At 45.3% G+C, this 26366-nt stretch overlaps 1 protein-coding gene and 1 long non-coding RNA gene across 5 annotated transcripts in view; one reads left to right on the top strand and one right to left on the bottom strand.

Moving 5' to 3' along the window:
- Positions 1-410: 410 nt before the first annotated feature.
- On the top strand, positions 411-8265 carry Polr2m (RNA polymerase II subunit M). Of its 2 annotated transcripts, none has more exons than XM_059268209.1 (4): positions 411-640; positions 2515-3153; positions 5288-5492; positions 7167-8265. In XM_059268209.1, exons 1-4 carry the CDS (start codon positions 528-530, stop codon positions 7308-7310), a joined length of 1101 nt encoding a protein of 366 aa, XP_059124192.1. In that variant the 5' UTR covers positions 411-527; the 3' UTR covers positions 7311-8265. The 2 variants fall into 2 exon arrangements, with proteins under 2 accessions (XP_059124192.1, XP_059124193.1); XM_059268210.1 differs by lacking the exon at positions 411-640 and adding an exon at positions 1255-1661.
- The window catches only part of LOC131915177 (uncharacterized), a 31245-nt gene continuing 8575 nt past the window's right edge, over positions 3697-26366 (bottom strand). Inside the window, exons 3-6 of one of the 3 annotated variants that reach the window (XR_009380280.1) lie at positions 17933-18003; positions 12619-12806; positions 5314-5462; positions 3697-4020 (exon numbers count right to left, since the gene is read on the bottom strand). This is a non-coding gene — a long non-coding RNA (uncharacterized LOC131915177). Of the gene's footprint in view, positions 4021-5313; positions 5463-5531; positions 8014-12618; positions 12807-17932; positions 18004-26366 lie in introns of those variants that run through there. The other 2 variants (XR_009380282.1, XR_009380281.1) reach the window with 2 other exon arrangements.

Here is a 26366-nt window from a genome sequence, read left to right as displayed (position 1 = left end):
TGGTCCTCTACAAGAACACTATGCACTCGTAACCACTGAGCCATTTCCACAACCCCCCTGTCATTTATTTTTATTGTGATTATTGTTCATTCAGGAATCCCTGTGAAATATTGTCCAAATTTTGTATTTCTTAATTTTAGATGCGACACTATTACCTCTGCCATATTTTACTTATTAGAAGTGATTCAGGAAGTCTTTGACATGAGTATCCTATACTTTCTCAAAGCGCAGGCGAATAGCTGGGAAAGCAAAAAAGACTCACATCCCGAGAAAGCGCGCCAAAGCCAGACGCTTCTGCGGTGATGTCACTTCCGCCCCTGCGCGCTTCCTCGGGCGCCCCCTGCTCCTGGGCTCTGTCCGTTTCCGGCCTTTCCCTGAAGCTCCGCTCGGCTCGAAGAAGCCGTTCTCTTCCGGGAAAATGGCGACTCCCGCTCGCGCGCCAGAGTCGCCGCCGGCCGCAGAGCCTGCGCCCGCCGTGGGCCCCGCTGGGGAGCCCTGCCCGCCGCGCCAGCCGCAGCCCGTGCACAATGTTCTCGCTGCCCCGCGGCTTCGAGCCCCCAGCTCCCGAGGACTTGGGGCAGCGGAGTTCGGCGGAGCTGCGGGAGAGGTTGAGGCGCCAGGAGAGACTTTTGCGCAACGAGTAAGCGGGGGGTCGGGGGGTCGCGGTTGCCGGGAACGGGGCCCGGGATCAAGGAATAGGCCCTCGGGGGTCGGGATCCGGGACCAGCCTCCCGCTCCCCACCGCGGCCTTTCGGGCGAAGGTGACCTTGCGTGGGCAGGCCTCCTGGGCAGGCCCGGGCTGCGCGCGCCATGCCTCCATGCTGCCTGGCCCTCACTGGGCAGCAGCGCCCGCCTGCTCCATTCCACGTTCCCACAACGGCATGGAGGGAGTCTGGGTACCAAAACCTCTTGACCAGAACGTGTCGATCCCCTCTTCTCGATCTAGAGCCCCACTCTTTCCCAAACCAAAGGAGATGGGGAGAACGAGCTCTAAAGAGTGGCCAGTTGGGCCTAGAAAGTTACGCGCCCCCGTAGTAGGGTAGATTATGATAGCTGATTTTTTTTTTTTTTAAAAAAGGCAGCTTTGTTTAAGATGGGATTGAAGTAATAAGAGGCAGAAGACACCAAAAGGATATTTTCCGAGAGATTTTCAGCAAGGGGGAAAGTGAACTATGAAGGCAGTCGAGGGACTGGGAAACTTAAGTACTGATGAACTAATTTGGAGACAAATATATAGTTATTTTATTCGTGTGTGTGTGTGTATTCATAGTTAACAGGTGGCTGAAATTTCTGGAGAGCCACAAAGGATAATGAGAAAATTGGGAGAGAGGAATGGATTCAAGGTTAACTTTTTATTTAGGGTGTATTTAATTGAAGGGAATAATGGCTGGCGTTTAGTTAGTTAAAAGCCACCTGATTAAACCCTGAGAAATGGTACTAGGCTCCAGAGAGGGCCGGAAAAGCCGTGGAAGCTCCGATGCAGAGAGATGTTAGTACTGTTGAAAACGTGCAAATGAATGAATGTGGTGTGGTATCAGGAGGAATAGGGACCTAAGAGGCCTCCATTTGTTATGTAACCATGGGAAAGAACCAGAAAGGGAATTTCACTGAGAGAAAGGAGCCAGTGACCACTTTGCAGGAGGGGTTCCTACTGGAGACAGGTAGGTGTTTTGATTTTTCCAGAATGGGTTGTTAATATTAGCAATAAGTTAACGTTTTGATCTCAGGACATTTTTAGATTCTTTAAGAATTACTAGGCATCCCTAAGAGCTCTTGTTTATATAGGCTGAATCTAGAAATATTACGGATTTATCAGAAACAACTAAGAATTCTTTCAAACACAAAAACACATAAGTCCCCTCCTTTGTAAGATAGTGATGTCATCCCATTATGTGACCTCTGGTAAACCTGTAGTACTACCTGTTGTACTTACCTTTTATGACAGAGGTAGCAAATAGTGCCTTTGACCCAACAGAGCCATTCTTCAGCCCCAGGGCTTCAGAGACAACATTTTAAAACCACTGCTCTTTGTCAATGTGTTTATTGTACAGGTTGAGTATCTGTTTTCCTAAATGTTTAAGATCAGAATTTCATATTTTTAAGGGGCTTGAAATATACGTGTGAGTGTATGTAGAGACAGTGTAGAGTTAAGACCCAAATCCAAACATGAACTTCAGTTGTTTTTATACATGGCTTGTAGGTAATTTTGTACTGTGTTCTTTATAGCTTGGGTTTGACTGCATCTCATCATGTGGTCAGGTGTGAAATTTTCCATGGGGCAGTCAATTGCAGATTTTAGATTAGGAAGATACAACTTTTATTCCTAAAATTCTGATTCAATGAAATAATTCCCCAATCAAAGCACTCCCTTAATGGGGGGCGGTGGGGGAGATTAAAAAAAAATTAAAGGTCAGCTTTTCTTCAAGGGTTACATGTTGCCTTTTAAATACTGTTTTCATGTTTAAAAACATGGCTCTAATGTGTACCTGTTGGTTTCTTTTTTGCATTCAACAGAAAATTCATTTGCAAATTGCCCGACAAAGGTAAAAAGATTTCAGACACCGTTGCCAAACTGAAAGCTGCCATTGCAGAACATGAAGAAGAGGTTAGAAGGAGAAGTGAACTGTTTGATCCTGTTAGTGTAGACTGTAAGCTAAGGCAAAAAGCAACCTCAAGAGTTGATACCGACATAGACAAAGCCCAGAATTCTGACCTGATGCTTGATACTTCATTAGTTCGTGACTGTTCCTCTGTAGACGTCAAATCATCTAAAACCACCTCAGAAACACAAGGACCTGTACACCTCACTCACAAAGGCGCTGAAGAGACTTTGGAGGCTGGCTGCACAGTGAACACAGGCGCAGCTCCCGGCAGCAGAGCCAGGGCACCCTCATCTGAAGTTAACAAACATCCCCCCCAACGCCCTGTTTCAAGTCAAGCGGAAGACATTTCCAGCAGCATTGACAGTCTGTTTATCACTAAGTTGCAGAAGATCACAATCAGAGACCAGAGTGAACCCTCAGAAGAAAACACCAGCGCTGAGAACATGCCAGGGCTCCAGAGTGAGACTCCTAAGAGGCCTCATTACATGGAAGTGCTAGAAATGCGAGCTAAAAACCCAGTGCCACCACCTCCTAAGTTCAAGACCAATGTGTAAGTGTCGAGGAGCAGGCTTGTCCTAAGACTGCTGTGTGGTGATGTCAGTTCAGAGAGTGCTGTGTGAGGAGCTTGTAAGCAGGAGTGAGCATACTGTGAAAATAGACCAGCACGGCTAGACTGGAGAACTGCTTTTGAAAAAAATGAAGTTAGTTTTGAAGGAAGTCATAGAAGGGGTTTTAAAGAGCAGCTGGGGAGTAGTGTGCTTCAAGATACTTGGCCAATGTTTCATAATAAACACAGTGGGAGGGCAGATGTATCCTGACTTTTTTCAGTACCGTTTGCTAGTGTGCAGCTCCCTCTCCATTGCTGTGTGAGCCCAGAGAAGCAATTGCAGGAACTAATGGGCTGTTCATCAGGAAACAAAACAAAACAAAGTGTGTTCACTACAAGTAGACAGCAGAGCTGTGGGGACACAGTGAAGTAAAGATTTTGCTCCTTAAAGAGGTTGGAATCTAGAGGGCCGACCACTCAAGGTTTCCAAACTTGAAGAAATGTTAGACTAGATAATAGTAGTTTCCAGGAAAGGGACGCTAAAAGGACTTTTTTAAAGGTTTAACTAAAAATAGATTTGGGGAGAATCGGGAAAATCTTGCTTTTGAGTTCTTTGCTATAATGTTTCTGAGATCAGCAGAAAAACAAAGAGCTCTGTGAGGAGGAGAGAGTTGTTGTAGTACTTAGGCCGTCTGCAGGAGTGCTGCTGGGTAACGGCCGTCTTTACATAGTGATGTCAGACACAGGGAGACCATAGCTGTTCTGCTTAGGGAAGCTTCAAAAAAACCCACGCCATGTTCTTGCAGAGACTTTAAACCTACTCCACGGGGGTTGGGGAGTTAGCTCAGGCCCTGGGTTCGGTCCTCAGCTCTGAAAAAAAAAATACTCCACTAATTATTATTTTAACCTTAAATGGTTTCTTGTGTTTAGAAAACCAGGTCCTAGTACATTCATTTTCAGCTAGAAAAGTAACGTTTGAGAAAGGTGTCTTGTGAAGGGGGTCTCATCTTCTGTGCCAAGCATTCTCTTCACTTCTAGGAGGTCACATTGGAAGACCAGGTGTGTCAGAAAGAGGAAGGTGGCCCAGTCACGGCCATGTGGCCAGGAATAGGGAAGGTGAGGAATGAGGAGCAGTGAGGGCCACCAAGATTAGTGAGTTTGAGAGAGAAGGGGCAGTGAGTGCATGAGACAGACCAGGAGAGGCTGCAGCTGGCCACAGATATGTGGTATTGGGCTTGTGTGTGAGCGGAGCTTTGAGCACAGTAAAAGGTGTGCTGGTAGCACTTTTCAGCCTGTAGGTCATGACCCCTTTGGGGGTTGAATGACCCTTTGACAGGGGTCACATCAGATACCCTGCATATCATATTTATGAGTCATAACAGCAAAATTACAGTTATGAATGTAACAATGAAATAATGTTATGGTTAGGGTCACCACAGCCTGAGGGACTGTATTAAAGGGTCACAGCATTAGGAAGGTTGAGAACTTCTGCTAGTTCCTCTGACCTTACCTTTTCTGATTTATATACTATCTGGTACTGGAGACTACCTCATCTGCTTATGACTGACTTTGCAGAACTTCATATGTACATGTCAGTTAGCTATGAAACAGGACCACCTGGGGGTTCATTTCCAATGCAGAATGCCAGTTCCTTCTGAGACATACACATTCGTGAATTGACTGGTGACAGCACTGTATCATATGCCACCACCCCTACCCCATCCATCCTGTCCTGCCCATGACCTACATGGTGTTTCCTTGATCTCACCATCATCCTTGAAGGAGAAGGTTCTCATCTCTGGGGCTGTAATTGTCAATTCCTCCCTCTAGCCTCAACTTCCAACACCTCCCTTTCCTTCAGAACTGGTCAGGCTGTCAGTGTCTGTATTATATTTCACAGAAGCAGTACCATGTTTACTTCCTTTTTTTGGGCGTTAAGCTCTTTACAAGCGTTCTCTGAGTGAATGGAGGGAGTATAAGGTATGAGGAAGAAAGGCAGTGTTTGTATCTGTATATGCGGCCATTGTCAGCATCAAGCATGGGCAGACTTCATGCCATTTCCCTGTAGAAGCAGTAGGCTCCTGGGCTCAGGACCGTCTTTGTGCATGGTTTGATGTGCCTGCTTTTCCTTTCTCAGGTTACCCACCCAACAGAGTGACTCACCGAGTCACTGTCAGAGGGATGAGTCTCCTGCTTCCTCAGAAGAGCGGCGACGCAGGGCTAGGCAACATCTTGATGACATCACAGCAGCACGCCTTCTTCCGCTCCACCACCTGCCTGCGCAGCTGCTCTCCATAGAAGAGTCGCTGGCCCTGCAGAAAGAGCAGAAGCAGAATTATGAGGTAATTCTGGAGTCTTGGGTCTTTCTTGTCTGAGTGGTGGCTGCTGCTTCGGGAGTCAGAATTAACTTTGGCTGACTAGAAGAGTCAAGTTTTAGAGATGTGCACCAGTTTCCAGTCACAAAGTTGCTAGAACTGTAGGGACCTCAGTAATAATTCCCCAATAGATCAGGGCGAGGATTGGAGTGACATGGATCAGCTGTCTGCTGCTGCTAGGACAACATATGTATGTCTCTCTCCCATGTGGCAGCTTCTCAGTGTAAGGGACCTGCTTAGGAGGACGCTTCCCAGTTCCATCTCCTGCAGTGCAGGGGCCAGCCCAGAAGGACAGGAGATCATGCTGGCTTGCCAGCCTCTGGTGGGGTGCTTGAAGCCATTACTCATGACCCTTGTGAATAGAGGCCTTTCTACTTTGGGTCTAAATCAGTTGTATATAGCACTGTGTTTTGCATAGAATTTTTAAAAATGGATATTAAGGTATTGGTGGCACACACCTTTAATCATACCACTTTAATTCCAGCAGTTGAGAGGTAAAGGCAGTCAGATCTCTGAGTTTGAGGCTAGCCTGGTCTGCACAGCTAATAGACGGTGAGACCTTGTCTATAAATAAAATGTATAATATTGTTAAAGTTTGTGTTCATATTAGCAGGATGGGAGAAGTAAGCATGGAGATTAGTTATGGTTAGATTGTAACATTATGAGTTTCTGGGAAAAGGACATCCCCTCTCTCCTGAATTGCTTAGTTGGATTTTAGTCAGGTGCCTGCATCTGCTAAAGTCAAACTAGCTTTAACTCTGCTTGGCTTTTCCTAAGCGTTCAGCTGGCATGGACTGGTATCTTTATGGCCCTTTGTGTTTCTTCCTCGTAGTTCATTAGAATTAGCATCAGATCCAACTGCTGTGCTGGAGAAGTGACCTTTGAATTGTCTCTAGGGGGTTTTTAAATACCTGTCTTGAGACATTTTTAGGCTAAGCCCTCTGAAATGGGTTGCCTTGACAGAATAGTAATAGTAACTACCAATTATGCCTACCCATAATGTTCATGGGCTGAGGTAAGGAGCTGCTGAAGTTGAGGAATGTATGGGGGTTGGGGTTGGGTGAATCAGAGATGAACCCTGAAGTCTACCAGCAGTTGGGTGATCTTTATGTGTGGAAAAGTCCACTGCCACTCTGAAATTTACTTGGACCTTTTTGAGTATTAATTTCTGAGACTTTACTTACTGAGGAGCAGTCAGCATGCAGCATTAATGTCTTGGCTCTTTTTGTACCATTGAAGTGTACTCCTCAAACTTAGAAAATATGATTTAGTCTAGAGAAGGAAGTCTTGTCTGTTGGAGACATTGGCAGCACATTGGTGATTTCTAATACAGACAGGTGGTTCTGTGTGTATACAACACTTAGTGTGTCTGTTTATAGCTACCGTAGTGCTCAGCTGATTTCCCAGTTTCTTGTGCAGAGGTAAGCTGTTCGATTGCAGCATTGCTTGCTAATGGAAGTCACTAGCAACTGCAGCAAGCGGACAGCTCTCAGATACATCGCCCCGTGTCTAACAGGACACAGCTGTCAATTTTCTGTGTTGCCAGAGACAGTAGGAATTATGCTCGTTTATCCCGGGTCTTAGTGAATATTGTAAGGGGAGCTGTACGGTGTAACTTGGGCTTTGTTCTTTGTTTTGAAGGAGATGCAGGCAAAGCTCGCAGCACAGAAACTGGCCGAGAGACTGAATATTAAAATGCAGAGCTACAATCCAGAAGGGGAGTCTTCAGGGAGATACCGAGAAGTGAGGGACGAAGATGATGCCCAGTCCTCGGATGAATTCTGAAGATGAGCACTGGGAGGATATCTCTCTAAAGCTGACTATATATCTCTATGAGCTGTCATTGCCTCAGTGAACTTCCCAACAAGTATCAAGATCAGTGTCAGACTTTGTTGAGGGACAGCAATTTTTAAAGTTACACAAAGGTAGCTACAAACTAAGAGCCCAGCTTGTCTTTCAGAAGATGATCTTCATGTGCTTGAACAGTTTAATATTTGAACATTGTGTTTGACCGTATTGTATTCCAGTTTTGCAGTATGTTGTGCATTGGTCTGATACTTTAGTGTGAGTAGAGCACACTTTTTCTTTAAGATAGCTGCTTCTTCCTTATTCTTACTCTTATCAAATAGCATTGCTTATGTCCCTTCTGGTGAAATACTTTGTTATCCCAGGCACCTAAATCAATTAGGAAGACCTGGTTCCCTTTCTTGGGAAGTGAAGGGAGCCGTCTAGAGAATGGTACGCATGCTTGCCTGGAGTTCCTGATGGTGCCTGTGAAACACTGGAGGACACTCAAATTGTCAGGTGGTTATTTGCTGCTCCTGTCTTCTCGGGGAGTGACTGCTACCTTTCTGTGATGAAGCTAGGAGCACCTTGAGGAGGTGCTGGATGGGGGAGGGTCTTCTGAGCTGGTGTGGGGAGCTGCTCTCAGTTTCCCTTGGCTTGACTCATTGCTGTCTTGGGTGATAGGTCCATATACAGGGCACTCCTGTTTGGTAAGGAAACCAGTGTTTTTCTAAGAGTTATGGTTGAATTGTCAGCATATTGCTTTTTCCCTTTTTAAACCCAAAGAGGTGTTTATAGGCTGCAGAAACCACAGTCTCATCTATGTACACATTTGTGTTGTTTAAAATGATCATATGATCATCTCCAGCAAAGATAACAATATGTTATCAAAAAACCTTTGTCTATTATGTGGAACCTGTAAAAGAGAAATAAAATACCAATCAGAGCAACCTGACATGCTAATGGTTATATTTTTGTGGTACTTGTTTGAATTGGACTTCTTTAAAAGCAATGTTTGTACATGAAATTGGACTGAAAACATTTAGGTCAGATACCCATGTGAAGGTTCCATGGTGGATGCTTTTAGCTAACAGAAATAAGCACTTTCCATATTCCTCCCACTAAGCTGCTATAAGAACTATATGGAACCTGTGGTTTTAAAACTACTAATAGATGATTTCAAAACAGATTGATGTTCTTTACTTGTAGAATGAACTAGCGTTTCTGGAAGGTTGGTAAAGGAGAGCTCATGCACATGACATGAAGTTGTACAGTCATTCCCCTGTGAACTGACCACTCCGTCTGTTAATATTTGAATGTTCATACTTTGACTTCCTTTTCTACACAGTCATTTTATATATGTTCTCAGTGTGCTTTGCTTTGCAAACATTCTCCTGTATTAAATGTTTCAAATCTCAGCCACAAAATGCTTTTCATAGCTGCTCCATAGCTTTTTAAACAATTGTGTATTTCACTAAATGATGATAGTATAATCTGAATGGTGATGTGACCACACCTTGAAAGGTTGTCACATCTTGCTTGTTCCCAGACCTGTTGTGAAAATGAGCTTGTTTTGTTCTTTTTCATGATGCTGGGGCTTGCACCTAGGGCCCAGTGCAGGCTGAGCCTGTGCTCTACCACGGACCTACATCACCAGCCTCAATTGACTTGACTTTTGAGACAAGGTCTTCACCAAGTTACCCAGGTTGGCTTTGCATTTGCTCTTCTCCTGCTTCAACCTCCAGGGTAGGTGGGGTTGCAGGTCTGCACCATCAGGCACAGCTTAGAGTTGAGGATGCAGGTAGGTTTTTGAGGATCTTGGTGTATGTTACTCATTGCAGAGGTTATAGTCCTTCTAGAAATAAACATAATTTGAAGTTAATACTTAAAAAACATTTGCAAATTGAAAAGGGCTACATTTCAAATACGTGTTTCTTAATGAAGGTTGGGGTTTTTTTAATGTTAATGGCTTACTAGGGTAGTGACTGCTACTCTTTGAAGAACTTGTCTGAGAATGGCTTTATCCATATGTTTGCAATCTTTTGGAGAGTTTGCCCCTTTTCCTTGGCTTACCAGTTCTCATGAATGAAGAATCTGCCTTTTCACCCTTTGTCATGCAGTTATTTTTTAGTGGGCCATTTGCCTTTTGATATAGTTTATGATGTTTATCTTGGCTTTATCCAAGAGTCCGCCTTTGCTTGTGTGCCTCAAAGAACTTTTTGTTTTGTTATCGCCCCCCCTTCTATTATGTGTCCATTGTGGTGTCCCCATCCCTGTCCCATCCCCTGTCCCTTGTGTGTTAGGCCCATGTTATTGCCCCCCCCCTCCCCTGACTATATAGCTCTGACTATCTTGGAACTCACTACGTAGACCAGACTGGCCTCAAACTCAAGAGACAGTTGTGGGTATTGGGAATAGAACTAGCATCCTTTGCGAGAGCAATGAGGAGTCTTAACTGCTCTACCATCTGTCCAGTCCCTTCATTCATCTTTTATGGTTAACCTTTCACTGGGAAGGAGTTTTAATTTTTGTTTCCATACATCAGCTCATTTAGTTTGTACAGCCTTGGGGTGAAAGCAGTGTTTGCTCCATAACAGATTTCATCTACCTGGACACTGGCTGAGGGAAGAGCTGCATGTCAGTTCCTGCAGAATGTTTAACATTTGGTTCAGTATCAGAAGCCGCCATGTCTTCTGCTTTGTAAGGCTGTTTTAATGGGATAGTACAGTCCTATAAAAGTGCCTTTTATGTCTTGGGCCTATTTCTGGGCCCTTAATATTTTTAAACTGTTAATCATTATGGCTTTAATGGGTATTAATACTCAGTAGAACAAGTCCTCTTTAAGTTTTGTGACATATAACCTACAAAAAAGTATATAAAATACGACCAGTTTAATGGATAAAGGCAACAGCTGTTGGATCAAAGCAGACGCAGAGAAGCTGCTGGCAGCCCTCCCTCCCTCCGTATCCGTGTGTGTCCCCTCTTGGCACACACTCCTCCCCAAAGGAGTCGCTGCTGTCCTGACAGTGGCGGCATCTCCTGAATCCTCTTGTTATTTACCATCCATGCATGTCCACTTCGGACTTCTACAAAGATTCTCTGTTGTGCCCTGTGCCTTTCACTCAACATAGTTTAGGAAATTCATGTCAGGTTAATTAATTTTCATTGTGTTTAATATATCATGTGCTGTTTCATTAGTATGTGGTTTCTTCAGTGATTGACATCATTTGAGTTTGGGGCATGGAAAGCAGTGAGACAGTCTCTTTGCACACTCCTGCTACCTGGGCCCCTGTCCCCATGACGGAATGCATCCCCTCTGGAACTGTGAACCAAGAGAGCGTTGGTTCCTCTAGTTACTTTTCTGTTTCTGTGATAAACACTAGGACCAGGGCAGCCTAAAGAAGAATTTATTTGGGTTTGATTGCAGTGAGCTAAGAGTCCATCCTGGTGGGGAAGTGTGGCAGCAAGTGGCAGGCATGGTGGCCAGAGCAGGATGCTGAGCTCACATCCTTAACTACAGGCACGAAGTTAGGGAACTGGACAAAGCCTGCCCTAGTGATGTATTTCCTCCAGCAAGACCACCCTTAAGCTTCCCTAAACACTGCCACCAACTGGGATCAAGCATTCAAATATCTGAGCTTATGGGGTCCCTGCTTACTGGAACCACTCCCTCTAACCACTGGGCCCTCTTGCCAACAGAGTCTTTATGGTTAGAGAATGCTTTATACTTTTGCCTTTCGCATTAGGTCTTTATGACACCTGGAATATTGTCAGCATTGTGTGAGAGGGAGGGCAGGGCTTAGGTAACCACTTGCCCTAGCATTGTGGGATGCAAATACCATCCTCACCTGCTCCCCTGCACACTCGTGCTACGTGTGTCTGGCACTTTGGACGTTTTCTCTTCAGACTCAGCCTATTTGTGTTAACAATATATTGCCTTAATTGCTGGAGCAAGGCCTCCTTTTCTTCAAGTTGATTAGCTCTTAAAAAAGCTTTATTTTATGTATATGAGTGTTTTGCCTGAATGTGTATATATGTACCATGAATGTGCCTGGTGCTTGAGGAGGCCAGAAGAGGGCATCAGATTCATTGGAATTGGAGTTAGGACGATTGTAAGCTGCCGTATGGGTGCTGGGTATTGAACCGGAATCTTGTGTAAGAGCAGCCAGTGATTTTAACCAGGGAGCCACCTCTCCAGCCCCTACTTTGTTATTTTTAAATGGCTCTCTCCATTTTCACAAAGATACAGCTTGTCATGTTCCACAAACAATGACTTGGGAATACAAACTCACTCATTAAAAAAAAAATTTTATTCCTAACATTTTGTTCTGAAACTCAGGAGATGGGATTTGACACCACATTAACTACTGAAGTATGCTGTCATTTTCATGAGGATGCCTTCTATTTTCTGTAATCTAGATAGGAATTTCAGAATGCTGCATTCATGTTAATATCTAGTGTAGTTTGGGCTAAGAAGAGGTAACAGTGAAACTAATTTAAAAAGTCAATTAGAGGCTTAAAACTAAAAAATGGAGTCTGCAGCAGTCTCCATTTTTAAGTGATTACGTCAAGAAAAGGAAGTGAATGCTAAAGCTTGGACTTAATCTGAACCACGGAAGGCACAAGAGTAATCTCTTCATGTAACAGTTGTCAGTGGTACTAATTTTTCATTTTCACAGGCCTCTCTGTGAGCCTCACTGCATTCCCAGGGGGGCCGGGGTGATGGCTGCAAGCCGAGGGAGAAGCAGAGCAGAGCTGGTGGGATAGCTCTCTTTCCTGTAAGGGGTGGTGAGGTGATTTGCTCAGGGCCACTCAGAAGCCACCAAGAAAGGAAACCAGCACTCAGAAATTTGGGGACCTGGGCTGCATGGTGTTGCAGCTGAATACCACACGTCCAGGCTGCAGTGGGCTTTTGAAAGTGTGACTCCTTAGTAAGGTCTTGAGATAACCTGAGGTCATTTGCCTGTGACACTACAGTGACTTTTCATTCTAGGGACTTTTCTGTTTAGAATGTTTTCTTATGTGGCACGTGCACATTCATGCCAGAGGTTGATGCTGAGTGTCTTTCTCAATTACTCTCCACTTTCTCTTTTGAGACAGTGTTTAGAGCTTACCTGTTCGGCTAGAGCAGCTGGCCAGAGAGCCCCAGGGACTTTCTCTGACTCAGTGGGATCACAGACGCCCTGCTGTCCCTGGCTTCACCTAGCTGCTGGGGACCTGAGGCGCCTCACGCTCGCTTGCCAAGCACTGTCTCAGTGGAGCTGTCTCCCAGCCTTCTAGGATACTTTCTTTTCAATCATAATCATACCTCCACTGATCGTGTTAGCTACTGCTGGCATCTTTTTCTTCCCCCTTAATAATGCGCCACCCAGAACGATTCCGAAGAGCACTGAGGAATGGCGTGGGCATCGTAGACTTCGTTCAACCAGGTGGACCTGACAGTTTTACAACCCTGTGGGCTCAATGACACAGTTCGTAATATTACAGGAGAGGAGGCTGTTAGAAAATAGAAAAAGATTTGTCTTTATGCAGGGAGAGTTGAGTGCCTGTGCTCAATAAAGGGATTATATTTCTAGCTTTTTATGGGGAGCATGAAAAATCATTTTTTAAAGCACGGCAAGCCTCATTATTGACCAGCTGCCTGACAGCAGGGAGAAACTTAAAGCTATTATTTTAATTTCTGGCTAAAGTGAGGAAGCTTTGATACTGGGCCGATGAAATAACCCTCGCGTTGGATAATACTGAACTAGAGCCAGACCACAAATCAGACCCGATTCTGAAAGCACAGCACAAAAGCCTAAACGATTAACTATGATCTATTACTTCCCAGATGACTTTAGAAAACTGGAATTTTTTTTAAAAAAAAAAAGGCTAGAGAGTGAGCCACTGGAATAGCACTGGGTTATTAGCTTCAGGATTTAAATACCACTGTTGCCTTTAACCCTATGGGAAGTCGTGGGCTCTCCCAACTCTAAAGTCTGTAAGATGAGGTCAGCAACCCTTATCTAATGTATGGGGTATGTTTGGGGAGGACACAGCTTCAAAGTGTGGTCTTTATGGAACCCTTTGAAGGCAGGAAAGTAGATGAAGACCTTACTGTATCGATGCTATTACTTACTGTATCGATGCTAACAATTATGACTGAAGCATGTTAGAAGGTACCTGAGGCCGTATGAAGCAATATTTTCTGAAATGACCACTGCATGAAACTTTAAATGTGAGGCTGATAAGATGGCTCTCGGGGGTGGGGTAGGGGGGGTGGTAAAGCTGACTAGACTGCCAGCCCCTGAACCCACATGGTGGAAGGATAGAACCCACTCGCACAACGTGTCCTCTGACCTCTGATGCATACATGCTCTTGCATGCACAGACACACAAAGACATAAATAGGCAAATAATCAGTGCAAAAATTTAAAATAGAAACTGCCAATTTAAAGGGAAAAAAAGTAAACTTAAATTTAGTGTTAAAGTCAATTGAGAACTGGGAAGGTCTCATGAGGCTTCACCCCTCCCTGAGCGTATATAGTTAGTAGTTGATGGGGGAGGGAAAGCTACTTTGTTTAGTAATGTAGTCATGAGCAAGGTGCCCCATATTCCTGTAAGCAACCTTAGCGAAACTGCTTGGGTCATAAAAGACAGACACGAAATAAAAGAGGTTGTGGTGATGTAAATGACAAGTGTCCCTCATAGGCTCATATATTTGAACTCTTGGTCCCTGGCTGGGGGTGCTGTTGTGGAGGCTTAGATGGTGGAACCTCAGAGGACGCGTGTCACTGAAGGAGGTGGTTTGGAGAGTTTGTAGCCTTTGTCTACTTCCAGAGTGCTGCTTCCTGTTGGTGGCTGAGATGTGATCTGAGCTTCCTGCTCCTCTAGCCATGCCCGACACTGTATCATGCCTCCCCCATCATGATGGACCCTCCCAGGAACTATGAAGTCCAAATAAACACTTCCTTCTATAAGTTTTCTTGGTCATGGTCTTTTATCACAGCAACAGGAAAGTCACTAATGCAGGGCTCTATTTGGGAGGAGGAGAGTGATCAGTGGGCATGGGAGGTGTACAAAAGTGGGGGGCTGGGGGTGAATGTGATCAAACTACATTATAGACATGCATGAAAATGTCATCATGAAACCCATTATGTAGGATAGTTTATGCTGACAAAAACAGTTGAGAACAATGGAGAGTTATTTAACAGCCATTTGGACGAGCATTGAGGTATGGAGAGCCCCTGCTTCATGTGGGAAAAAAAAATCACAGTAAGGCAAAAATAGAGGCATGCAATATTTTGAACACTTGGGTGCATTCCTTAAAGGGTGTGGAGGTGTTGACTCTGGGCATGTGTACTTTGTCTGAAAACATTGCTAGTAAATGTATGTCTTCTTTTTCAGCGCCATATGTGTGTTCCACACTGCAAATGGGGAAACTGAGGCAAAAAGTAGAATGAAGCCTTGCTTATGACTGCAAAGCTATGTCTAAGATCACCAACTCTTTGCCCTGTGCCCTTGCCTACTGAATCACCTTAGAATTAATTTCTTAACGCTTTTTTTTTTTTTTTTTACAATTACAGAAAAATTACAGTGTCAGAAGCCTCCTTTCTAATTTAAAACCCACAGAAAACATAGCTTTACCTATTGCAGGTAAATCCAATTACTAAGAAAACAAGCTTTCAGTCTGGAGGGTGTGCTACCCATACTGTCATTTATAAACACGGTCCCATTCTTTTCATTGCCTCGCTTGGTGCTTTGAATGAGCCCAGCTTCACAACATCTCCTCCTAGAGGTTTTCAGCAGCTTGAATTGTCTCACCCACCCTTCTGTGAGGTTTCAGTCATCCACCAACTTCTGGAAGGTTCTTGAACCCTGACCATTATTGCTGGCTGATTAGCTTCATACAGACCTTACTATCTCTTGTTTTATCAGGTGACTGACTTCCTGAGGGAAGCTGGGCTAACATAGGAATAGAAACTCAGTTTTATAGGAATAGATGGGTGGTAGGAGAAACAAAGGAGAAATAGAAACTGGAGGGTAGAGAAGGGTAATGATGTCATTGTCTTAGTTTTAATCATCAACTTGACCCAGCTATCATCATCTGAGAGGAGAAGTCTCAAGTGAGGAATTGCCTACATCAGATTGGCCTGGGGGTGTTGGCATTTTGATTGCTAATAGCTGTAAAAGGGCCTAGTCCACTGTGGGCAGCACCATCCCTAGGCAGGTGGTCCTGGGCGGAATAAGAAAGCTAGCTGAGCATGAGCTAGCAAGCGGTGTTCCTCCATGGTTTCTGCTTCGATTCCTCTTTAAATTCTTACCCAGTTTTCCTCAATAATGGACTGTAAACTAGAATTGTGTACTAAAATAAGCCCCTCGACACACAAATTGCTCTTTGTTGCAACAGAATGAAACTTGGATAGGGTTTGTGCTAAACCTGAAACGAGATTTGGCTACACGGGCCAGGCAGCAAGGCGAAGGGTCCTCCTGTCTCCGCCTCCCCAGAGCTGGGATCTAGGCACAAGCCACTGTGCCTAGCTTTTTACTTGGGCTTTGGGGATTGAGCTCAGGTCCTTGTGTTTCTGTGGCAAGTGCTTTACTGACGAGTCATCTATCCAGCCCCAAAAGTCTTTTTTTTTTTTTAATATCTGAATAAAATATTGATGTTCCAGGGTGCTGAAATGCATGCTGATCACACACAGAGAGAAGTGTGGAGGATGTTTGTTAGGGAGTGGACCTGGGAGAATGAGGAGGAGAGAAGTGGACTTGAAGGGAGATGGCAGGGCTGTGAGGAGGTCTCTGCAAAGGCCTCAGGTGATCTCGTGGAGATGGGACACTGCTTCAGCTCAGGTTCCCTGTGGGGACTGGAAAGGACTGACTAATGGCCCTAGTGCTAACCCTCAGTGCCTGTGACGGTAGCATCAGGACACTGGATCTCATTTCCAGATAGAACCACTCTGTTTAGAGGAAGTCTTAAACACAATGGCTGTGGTCCTAGGAGAGAGGAGAGGGAGGCGTCTCAGTGGGTAAAATGCTTGCTGTAAAAACGTGAGGCCCTGAGTTTGAATCCCTAGCACCCACATAAAAGCAGAGTGTGCTCCTGGAATTCAAGAGCTGGGAAGGCAAAGTCAGGAGGATCCCTGGAGTTCACTGGCCAGCCTGTCTAGGTAATCAGGGAGCTCCAGCTTCAGTGAGAACCCTGTCTATAGAGGAGAGTGAGTGAGGAAGGAAGACACTGGATTTGACCTCTGGCCTCCATGCACACACATGCACACACTTGCACACACATATACACACATGAACTAGTACACGTGAGACAGACACACACACACACATGGGTAGGGGAGGGAGGTTGGACACCCCTCAGGCTGGCATGAAGGTCAAAAGAAGTCAGAAGCAGAGGGGAAGGAAGCATCTCCCAGACCCGCTAGAGTGTCAAGGATGTCAAGGATGACCTGCTGGCCCCAAGAGTTTTGAAGAGGCAAGGACTAATTCATCCAGAGCCTCCTGAAGGAGCCGGCCTGCCAGCAACTGGACTTAGGCCTTGGTACCCACGGCTCTGAGGAAATACCTTTCTGCTGTTTTAAGCCACCCAGTTTGTGGTAATTCGTTATGGCAGCTCCGGGAAACTAATACAGGAAGCCAGGCCCTTTTACCATGTCTGACCAATCACTGGGTGTAGAAAGCATGATCCTGGCAGAAAGCATGACCTTGAGTGAGCCAGCCCTCTTCAGCTGATGGCAGTCTCCAAAGAGGGCTGACAGGGTCTTGGTCTGGCAGCATTCCCAGCAGCTGTGGGAACGTACTCTCTTCTGGAAGGGGTCTGGGCGGGGTAGTAGAACAGCCGCTCCTCTGTCCCCCAGTTCTCCCCACCTACGCAATGGGAATAAGACCTTTGGCACAGCCACCAGGAGATTAAATTAGTTGATCGTACAGATAGCATGTATGGAGCACATAATATAATGTGCCAGGCATGCCAGCATGTGAATGTATTCAGACATGCCAAATGCCCAGCGTGTAGTAGGCCTCCAGTAAACAATAGCTCCTATTTGAGAGACTTCCCAGGTCACTCACCCACCAGAGCCACAACAGAATTCACATCTTGCAACTCTTAGGCAGTTGCTTCCGTAACAGACCCTTCCCTGTGTGTGCCTACACATGGCTGTATTTCACGGAAATATTTGTATGCAGTTGAAATTTGTGCTTCACCGAAGAAATGTGATTTTTGCCTCATTATCTAAAGGGAAGATTGGAGTTGTATACAGCTCATTTGAGTTCTTTCCAGCAGACCCTGTGTGACCAAAGGCATTGATTTGTGAGACAGGCTGGGGGCAGGAGGGCAGCTGGGGCTGGGCACAGCTCCCGGCTGCCTACAGCCACTTGGCCATTGGCACTCCACATCCCCAGCCTCTGCTGACATGGCATTCCTGAGAAGTGGGGAGAGGCCAGATCCTATCGTTTTAAAGAGGACAAAGTGAAGGACAGATTAGCCAAGTTGCCCCTTAATTATGTGGTGAGCTAGAGATGGAGCTCAGAATTGGATCCAGATTTCTGAGGTCCCAGATGGGATTTCTCATCAGGAGGCCCTGCCACATTCCTTCCCTGGGATCCTTCCCTACTCTGGGTCCCAGGATACACACCTGGGCTGAGTTCATGGGTGGCTGCTCTTGTGTGTCCCCAGGTTACTGCTTCCTTTGCGTTCCACTGATTCCTAAAAAAAAGAAGAGGAAACTAAATTTCTCACCCTTAGAAAACAGTCACTTTATTGAGACTAACACAGATGTGATGCAGCTTGCTTAAATGTTCTTAAACACATTTATTTTGTTAGGAATTTTTGGCATGGCACATTCAGAACCAAGAGAGAAGTCTTTCAGACCGAACCTACACATTTCTTTTCAGAAGAATCTGCATACAGAAGTATTCACCAAGTTATTAATGTTAAAAGGAATTTCTGTTCTGAGCAAAACTCTTAAAGTTTACATTGACACCATCTGGGGAACAGGAAGGACCACGGGCATCCAGAAATTTCCATAGGCAACTCTTTCACTAAAGCATACTTTGGGAACTACACTGTGAGGTTGCACCACTAGAGTGCTAGACCCAAATTACACACTTGATGTCCCCAACACAGTCATTAATAACTTCCAGGTTTTTAGGCAAAACTATTTTCCTAACAGGGTACCTTACCTTAAGACTGTTGCCACTGTTGACCTTAGATACATGTCCCAGTTATGTGCTTTCAATTCTATTCCATATTTTAAAAGAATGAGCAACACAAAAAGCTAGTTTGCAAACTTCTTTTACAGTAAAGATTCATTTTGATTTTATGTGTATGAGTGTTTGCCTGCATGTGTGTGCCCTATGTGTGCAGGGCCTGTAGAGGCCAGAAGATGGCGATGGATCCCCTGGAACTGGAGTTACAGACCAGTAACTGGAGTTGTGAGCCGCCATGTGGTTTCTGAGATCTGATTCCATGTCCTCTACAAGAACAGCTCCTGTGCTCTTAACCATCTCTCCAAGCTCATGTTTACAAATTTTTGCTTAGTGGGTACCGACTGCATTGTTCCTATTTAGCTTTCTTTGTGAAATCTCCAAGGTCAGTACTGTTCGGCCATCGGCCTTCTCAGTGTCCAGGCCTAGCCCCTGTAGCACAGCCCGGTCATCAATGGAGACAGAAATCACTTTCTTTTTTCATCATCTGGAACTGTGGCGCTGGATCTTCTTCAAAAGGCTGGAAAGCTCTCTTGCTGGCAGTCTCTCCTTTCCCCTCTCTCCCTGTGTTCCCCACCCCCACTCCTAGGCCCCTGGAGAAAGGGTTTGTTTTGGCTTATAATTCCAGGGGGGATACAGTGCATCTGGATGGGGAAGGCATGGCAGCAAGAGGTGAGGCTGGCCTGTCACATTGTATCAGCAACCTGGAAGAGAATGAGACCTTTGAGGCCTTCTTTAAAGCAAGACACTGCATGTTGGCTTACTTAGTTGGATCCATCCATCTATGGGAGCAACCTGGTTTGCTTTGTTGGCCATCCACCCATCCACCCATCCACCCATCCACCCATCAACCCATCCATCCATCCATCCATCCACCCATCCACCCATCCACCCATCCACCCATCCATCCTTCCATCCATCCTTCCACCCATCCATCCATCCATCCACCCATCCATCCTTCCATCCATCCATCCACCCATCCATCCTTCCATCCATCCATCCATCCATCCATCCACCCATCCATCCACCCACCCATCCATCCATGCATGCATGCATCCATCCATCCATCTATCCTGCCAGCCTGCCTGTCCACTGGTGCTCACCAACATCCATTACATGCCACACAATAAACTATAACTTTTCTTCTTAAAAATCAATAGACCAGTGAAAAGTGCAATGGAAATGTGCAATGGAAACAGGAATTCTACTCAACTCCCCTCCAAATGCTTTTGTTCACTTTCTTCCATATCCCAAGTACTGAAGTCATTCTAAGGTCCCTATTCACAGTGCTAAGGCACATCACCAGCTAATACTGTGTCACCTCAAGTGCTGGTTTTTAAAGTGTGCTCCTTGGCTGTCGAGATGGCTTAGCAGGTAAAGGGCTTGCAGTGCAAGTCTGGAGCCTGCATAAAGGTGGAAGGAGAAATCTAACTCTTCCATTGTGCTGAGGCACACATGCCCCCACCATCATGCACATACATTAATAATAAAATTTAAAGTAAATAAATAAATTATGTTCTATTTGGGCTCAACCTGAAGTGAAAATGAATCTGTTAGCAAGAGAGAAAAACAGTGCTCCCAGGAAGAGTTCTGGGCTCTCAGCGACAAACGGAGACAAACTGAGTGATGGAGGGAAGGGAACGGGGGGGGGGGGGGGGGGTAAGGGAAGAGTGGGGGGTAAGGGAAGGGCGGGGTTAAAGGTGGGGGGAGGTGGGGGGAGGTAAGGGTGGGTGGGGGTAAGGTGGGGGGTAAGGGTGGGTGGGGGGTAAGGGTGGGAGGGAGGTAAGGGTGGGTGGGAGGAGGTAAGAGGGAGGGGGAGGGAAGAGTGGGAGGGTAAGGGAAGGGCAGGGTTAAGGGTGGGGGGAGGTAAGGGTGGGTGGGGGGTAAGGGAAGGGTGGGGGGTAAGGGTGGGAGGGAGGTAAGGGTGGGTGGGGAGAGGGAAGGGGGAGGGGGAGGTAAGGGTAGGGTGAGAGGTAAGGGTATGGAGGAGATAAGGGTTGAGGGAGGTAAGGTGGGGGTGGTGGATGGTGGAGTCCTGGGTTTTCTGTTAACAGTGCTTGGCCAAGTCAGTTAATTTCTGGGGATCTGAATCATCATTTGCCAAATGGATCAGGCTGGGCCTGATCACATGTCTCCGTATGGGTCTCTCAGAACAGAAATACAGAGACAATTGAAATTTGGTGGGGAAATGCGTTTAGGAAACAGCTTCCCTCCTCTCCCTGTGGTAACTCAAAATCACTTTAACATATTAGAAGGTTCGAGAGCTTTGGGATAAAGAGTTCATTTAACTGTATTTAACACAGCATTTCACAAAGACATTTACCTACAGACCCAGTTTTACATAATAGTTATTAATACAGAAATGCTGGGCTACATGTTCAGTGAGAAGCCAATAAACATTTATTGACTATGTTGTGATAGGATGCTACTTCTCAGGCTTTGAGTTTGTGGCAATTTAATCACATTTTCTAATTAAGCTTCCTACAGAAGTGACCCCCTTCTTTCCAGGGGACATTATTTAGCGCTGTTCGTGCCAAAATGCCATTCTTTTTAACCAGAGATGATGTGTGGTGGAGAAATTGAGTTTACCTCATGGCTTTCCACCTCAGCCTAGTGTAGGAGAATGGACCAACCTTCAGGGGCACTGGGCTCTTTTGAGAGTTCATGCAAACTTCGTTTTCTTCGGGTTTCAGGTGTTTCAACAATTTGCATAAAATTCAGTTCATTTTGGGAAGGGGAACTGGAAGTCCGTATTCTCATCTGGTCACCCTACAGACAGACGCTCTTTGTCTTTTGAAGTCTCATACCAAGGGAAGGGACACCCACAATACATCTTTAAAACATGCTCCCAGGTGTCATATTCTGTAGTCGGCTATGGGAAATGAGCTGAGACAGAGTCTGGTTTCTTTTATTTTAAATTTTTTCAGAGAAGACATGGTGTGTGAGAGTGAAAGAAAATTTGCACCGGGGCTAGGGGTGAGGAATCCCTTAGCATGACGCTGGGGAAAGATAATGTATGCCCTTAGACACCTAGGCATTTGTACGTCTTGGTTCTGAACTCTTTTTCCTTCTGAAGCTGACCCTACATGGCTGATGGTGGTTCCTGAGTGATAACCACTGATATATATTATCTTTGCGGAGATGCAGGGCATCCTTGGATGTCAAACCAGCGGACTAATTTTTTATGCAAGCTCAGCAGATTTTTGTGGATCTAGGCCAGGAATTTTAATGAAAGAAAACATCAAAGATGCAGGAGAAATGAGAATATTAGTCAGGGAAGATACACAGCGATGCTCTCTGATAACCCCTGGTATTGACATTAGAACTCTGTGGGAGCAACTTAAATAAACATCTGGACACTGAGTTTAGACATTTTCGGTGACAAACCCCAGACAGATCTTTCGACTTGCAATAATAAATATTTCAGAGGCTATATGAATCAACCGAAAAATCCTGTTTTCAATTACTCTGCTTTTATAAATAGAGCGCAGTTAATTATTCAAGTATAGAATTTCTTTTGAAGATTAGGTGAATTCTATATTTCCTTTGTCCATGGTATACTTGTTTTATTATTCATATCAAATTTATGTCTGTGTGTTCAAAAATAATATAGTTAGCCTGCCAGATGCTGTTAAATCAGAACCCAGCTGAGCTTGATTTTTTTTGTTATTATTATTAGTATTTTATTTTTTGGAGGAGACTCTTACAACTCTGAGCGTTCTGTGAACTTGTGAGGCATGGCCATTCCCAGCCCGGGACCCTCAGATGCTGGTATAAGGGGGACAGTCTACTCCCTAGCTCTTCTCACCTGGCTCTGATTGTTTGGGTCTCAGTTAGTCAGAAAAGCAGCAGGACCATGGTGGACCCACCCCGCGTGGGCCAGGCTTCATCACAAACTCGGCGGAAGTGAAGATAGCTGTGTAAGCTCGGCGGAAGTGAAGATAGCTGTGTAAGCGGCCAGCGCTCGTTGGCTGATCCTGTTGATCGCTGTTGTCAATTTCAACATTTAGGCCGGGAAGCGAGCTCAGTCACTGCTTGCCTTGGAACCATGAGGACCTGAGTTTGGCTCTTCAGAACCCGAGAAACAACAGAGGACGGAAGCAAAACAGTGCGCATGTAGCTCATTCAATTCTAGTGCTGGGGTGCCTGGGAGAGGGAGCTCCTGGGGCTTGCCTGCCTGTGTAGCCAGTGAGCTCCAGTCCAGTGAGAGGCCCTGTCTGGTGACGTTCCTGAGGAAGGCCACCTGTGCTTGTCCTCTGGCTTCCATATGCATGTATACACATGTGCACATGCACCCTCCTCAACACACACACAGGCACACACGCACACACACACACACACACACACACACACACAAGTTTAAAATGTGAATACAGGATTTCCACTTAAATTGGAAACAATAGGAAAATATGATGAATTGCATATATTACTCCCAGAGAGCCCAAGATTCAATGATTAAACATTAGCAATATTTATTCCCCACTCTGGCCTTGAGGTTATGATGTGAACGGAACATCTTGTTCCTAAACCAGACTATTGGGACCTTGTTACCGGGAACTTGATGAAGTTACTTGGTAAAACAGTTGTGTTCTGGCTCCTCTCCCCCTGAGCAAATTGCACACCCATGCACAGGTGTACCTCACCTCCAGGTCTAACCCAGATGTGCTCTAATGGTGCTCTGAATACAGAAGACCTAGTTCTTCTGGGAGGACTCTTTAGGCAAGTCACAATGCCCCCCTTTTGTCCAAGTATCAATCAAGGACATGACATGGGTTGAGCGTTCATTTAATTGTGTTCTATGCTTACCCATGTTCCTGTTTGTGTGTTTGGGTTCATTTGTGTGCACATGTGTGTGAAGGTCAAAGGTTGATCTTTGGTGTTACTTCTCAGGATGGCTGTCCACCTTGTTTATTGAGATAGTCTCTCCATAGCCTGGAGCTCACTAACTGACGAGCAAGCCCCAGAGATCTCCCTGTCTCTGCCTCCTCGGCTCTGGGATGACAGCACACATCTCTATGCCCACCTTTTTCTATATTTCTTTTCTGGGGACAGGGTTTCACTGTGTAGCCGTGACTGGCCTGGACTTGCGTAGACCAGGCTGGTCTCAGACTCAGAGATCTACCTGTCTCTCCCTGCTGAGTATGGGAATTAAAGATGTGCACCACCACATCCAGGGAGCGCTGCTGTTCCTCCTCTTCCTCCTCCTCCTCCTCCTCCTCCTCCTCCTCCTCCTCCTCCTCCTCCTTTTAAATCATAGTTTCTAGGGACCAAACTGAAGTCCACATTCTTGCCCAGCAGTCCCCTTACTGACAGAGCCGTGTCCCCAGCTCAGGCTAAGCTCAGGCATTCCAGATGCTCAGGTGTACAGTCTTCAGTACTCCCTTATTTGAAATTAGCAAAAAGCCGCAACACACCCTGAGCTTCTATTTCACGCACAAGATTATTAAGTATTGTATGAAATGCCTTCACCTGTGGCATAAGGTATATATGAAACATGAGTGATTCAATGTTTACACTTGAAGTCCATCCCCCATGAACTCTCCTTCATGATATGGAAATATTCAAAAATCCCAACAAAAGTCCTGAATTTGAAACACTTTTGATTCCAAGCATGTCAGGTAAGGGATTCTCCAGAACACATTTAAAAAAAAAAAAAAAAAAAGCTGAGGGGCTGGAGAGATGTCTCAGTAACTAAAAGCACTGGTTGCTCCTGCAGAGGACCTGGGCTCAGTTCCTAGCTCCCACAGAGTGGCTCACACTCATCTGTAACTACAGTGCCAACGGATACAACACTCCTCTTTTGGACTCTGGGTACCTGAGAGCAAAACAACCATACACATGATAAATTTAAAAAAATGTGCATGGAGGTACACACATGTAAAACCAGCACTGAGACAAGAAGTTCCCCGGGACTTGTTGGCCAATCAGTCTAGCCAAACTAGTAAGCTACAGGTTCAGCGAGAGACCCTGACTCAAAAAATGCAGTGAAGAGTGATTGAGAAGACACCTGCCATCAACTTCTGACTTCTACATGCATTCCCACACACATGCACACCTCCACCTGCAGATACAGACATATCAGAATGAATAGCTGATTTTTATTTTTAAAGCTGAGGAAGTACCATGAGTGACCCTAGAGTGGAGGGTCACGCAGACTTTCTTTGAGAAATTGATTCCCCCGACACATCTTCTGCCCATCTTTCAGGTTCTTTGAAAAGTCTGCTGCCTCGGGGGTGTGTTCCCCATTCAGCCTGCAATCTTTCATGTCATCTTCCTGTTTTGATAAATCGCCTTGTCCTCTCCACTGTGCATCTAGAGTGGTTTCCCTGAGAGTCAACCGAATGTTCTGGAGTTCATCATACCCTTGTGTTTTGCCCTATCTGATGGAGGGAATGGGAGAGAGTGTCTGAGGGAGGGGTCTTTCCACTCCTTATGCACACCACCAGTGACTCCTCTGGGCTTAGCCCTCCTCTCAGGCCGACGGTAGAGCATTCCTATGCTTCTGTTTCTGAACTTCGCTGGGGTTCTGTGATGTCAACCTGCTGGCACGATATGTAGCCTTGGAAGACTGAACTTTAGAGTCCCCCAAGCAGTGGTCCTCCTGTGACTGACATTAGACTCAGCATCAGTTTGGTGAAATTCGTAAAATGCAGACTGAGAATTAGCTGAAATTTCTCAGATACCGACAGAATCTAAAACAATGAAAGCCCGTGAAGTGCCTTCAGTGATTCATTTGGCTCTCTTCACATAGTCAGTACATATAGAAAATGACACTAAATAAACATTTATTGATTTGTAAAAATAATATAATTAGCTTGACAGTGGTTCTTTTTTTTTTTTTTTAATGTGTGTGTGCTAATTTGAGGTGGGGCTACCAGGGAGGTTCTGGCATGCACTTTGGATTGAGAGTCTGTATTTGGATTTTTCCAGAATGTTCTATTACTTCTTTTTTATTTTGCAGTATGGTAGTCTAGATCTCTCTGTGACTCTCCTTGGACCCCTTCCTTCATAACCTTCTCTTTGCCTTTGTTGACTTTTCTCAGCTCTCTTTGAATAAAATTGTCAGAATTAGCAAATAAAAATATAGACAATGAGTCAAATTTGAATTTCATATAAAAAAGCAGATTTTTTAGTATGTCCCATTAGCATTTATGATGTATCTCTATGAGAAGGTTATTTGCAGTTCTTTAACATTCCAACTCAACTAAATGTCTGCATTTAATCTGGACACCATCTATCCAAGGGTCCAGAACACTTGGGGTCAGCACAACTTTGATCAGGAAGCAGCCAGTCTTCAGATCCTCTGTCTCCTGGTTCTTCATGACATAGCATGTAGTGACTGGTTGTAGAGAGGCTGATCCCACCTGCCAGCTCTTCCTTCAGCAGACATTCTCATCCTCCCAGTCTGGGACCTCTGAGAGTGAGTGACTCCTTAAATTGGACGCCCCAGTGTCTGGCTTGCATCATTTTAGTTTGGCCCTGCCTTTGGCTGAGAGGGTTAGTGAGCATCTAAGTTTGACACAGGCTTTAGATCACCCAAGTAGGAAGTTCTAGGAAGTCTCACAAGCCTCAAATAGTTGCTTTTGTCCACTTGCCTCATCCACAGGGCTTGGTGCAGAGGTCTGTTTTCTGGGGCCACTAGGGTATTGCCAACAGAGAAGGATGCGAAACACAGACTTGAGGTGCATAAAAGATTCCCCAAAACATGCCAAAGTGTGTAGGCAGGTATCCATTGACCCTGAAAACACGGTACTGAATGGGAGAAATGAGGAGTTTAGGATGTGTGTCTTTTGTGTACTATTGTGGGGCAGGAGCAGAGGTCAACAGCGGCTGTTTTCTTCAATTGCTCTCCATCTTATTTTT

Source organism: Peromyscus eremicus, chromosome 7 (genome assembly GCF_949786415.1).
Source record: "Peromyscus eremicus chromosome 7, PerEre_H2_v1, whole genome shotgun sequence".
In the NCBI taxonomy this organism is placed as follows: Eukaryota; Metazoa; Chordata; class Mammalia; order Rodentia; family Cricetidae; genus Peromyscus; species Peromyscus eremicus.
The sequence above is the reverse complement of the archived record's forward strand: the minus strand, read 5'-3'. Positions and strand labels throughout refer to the sequence as shown.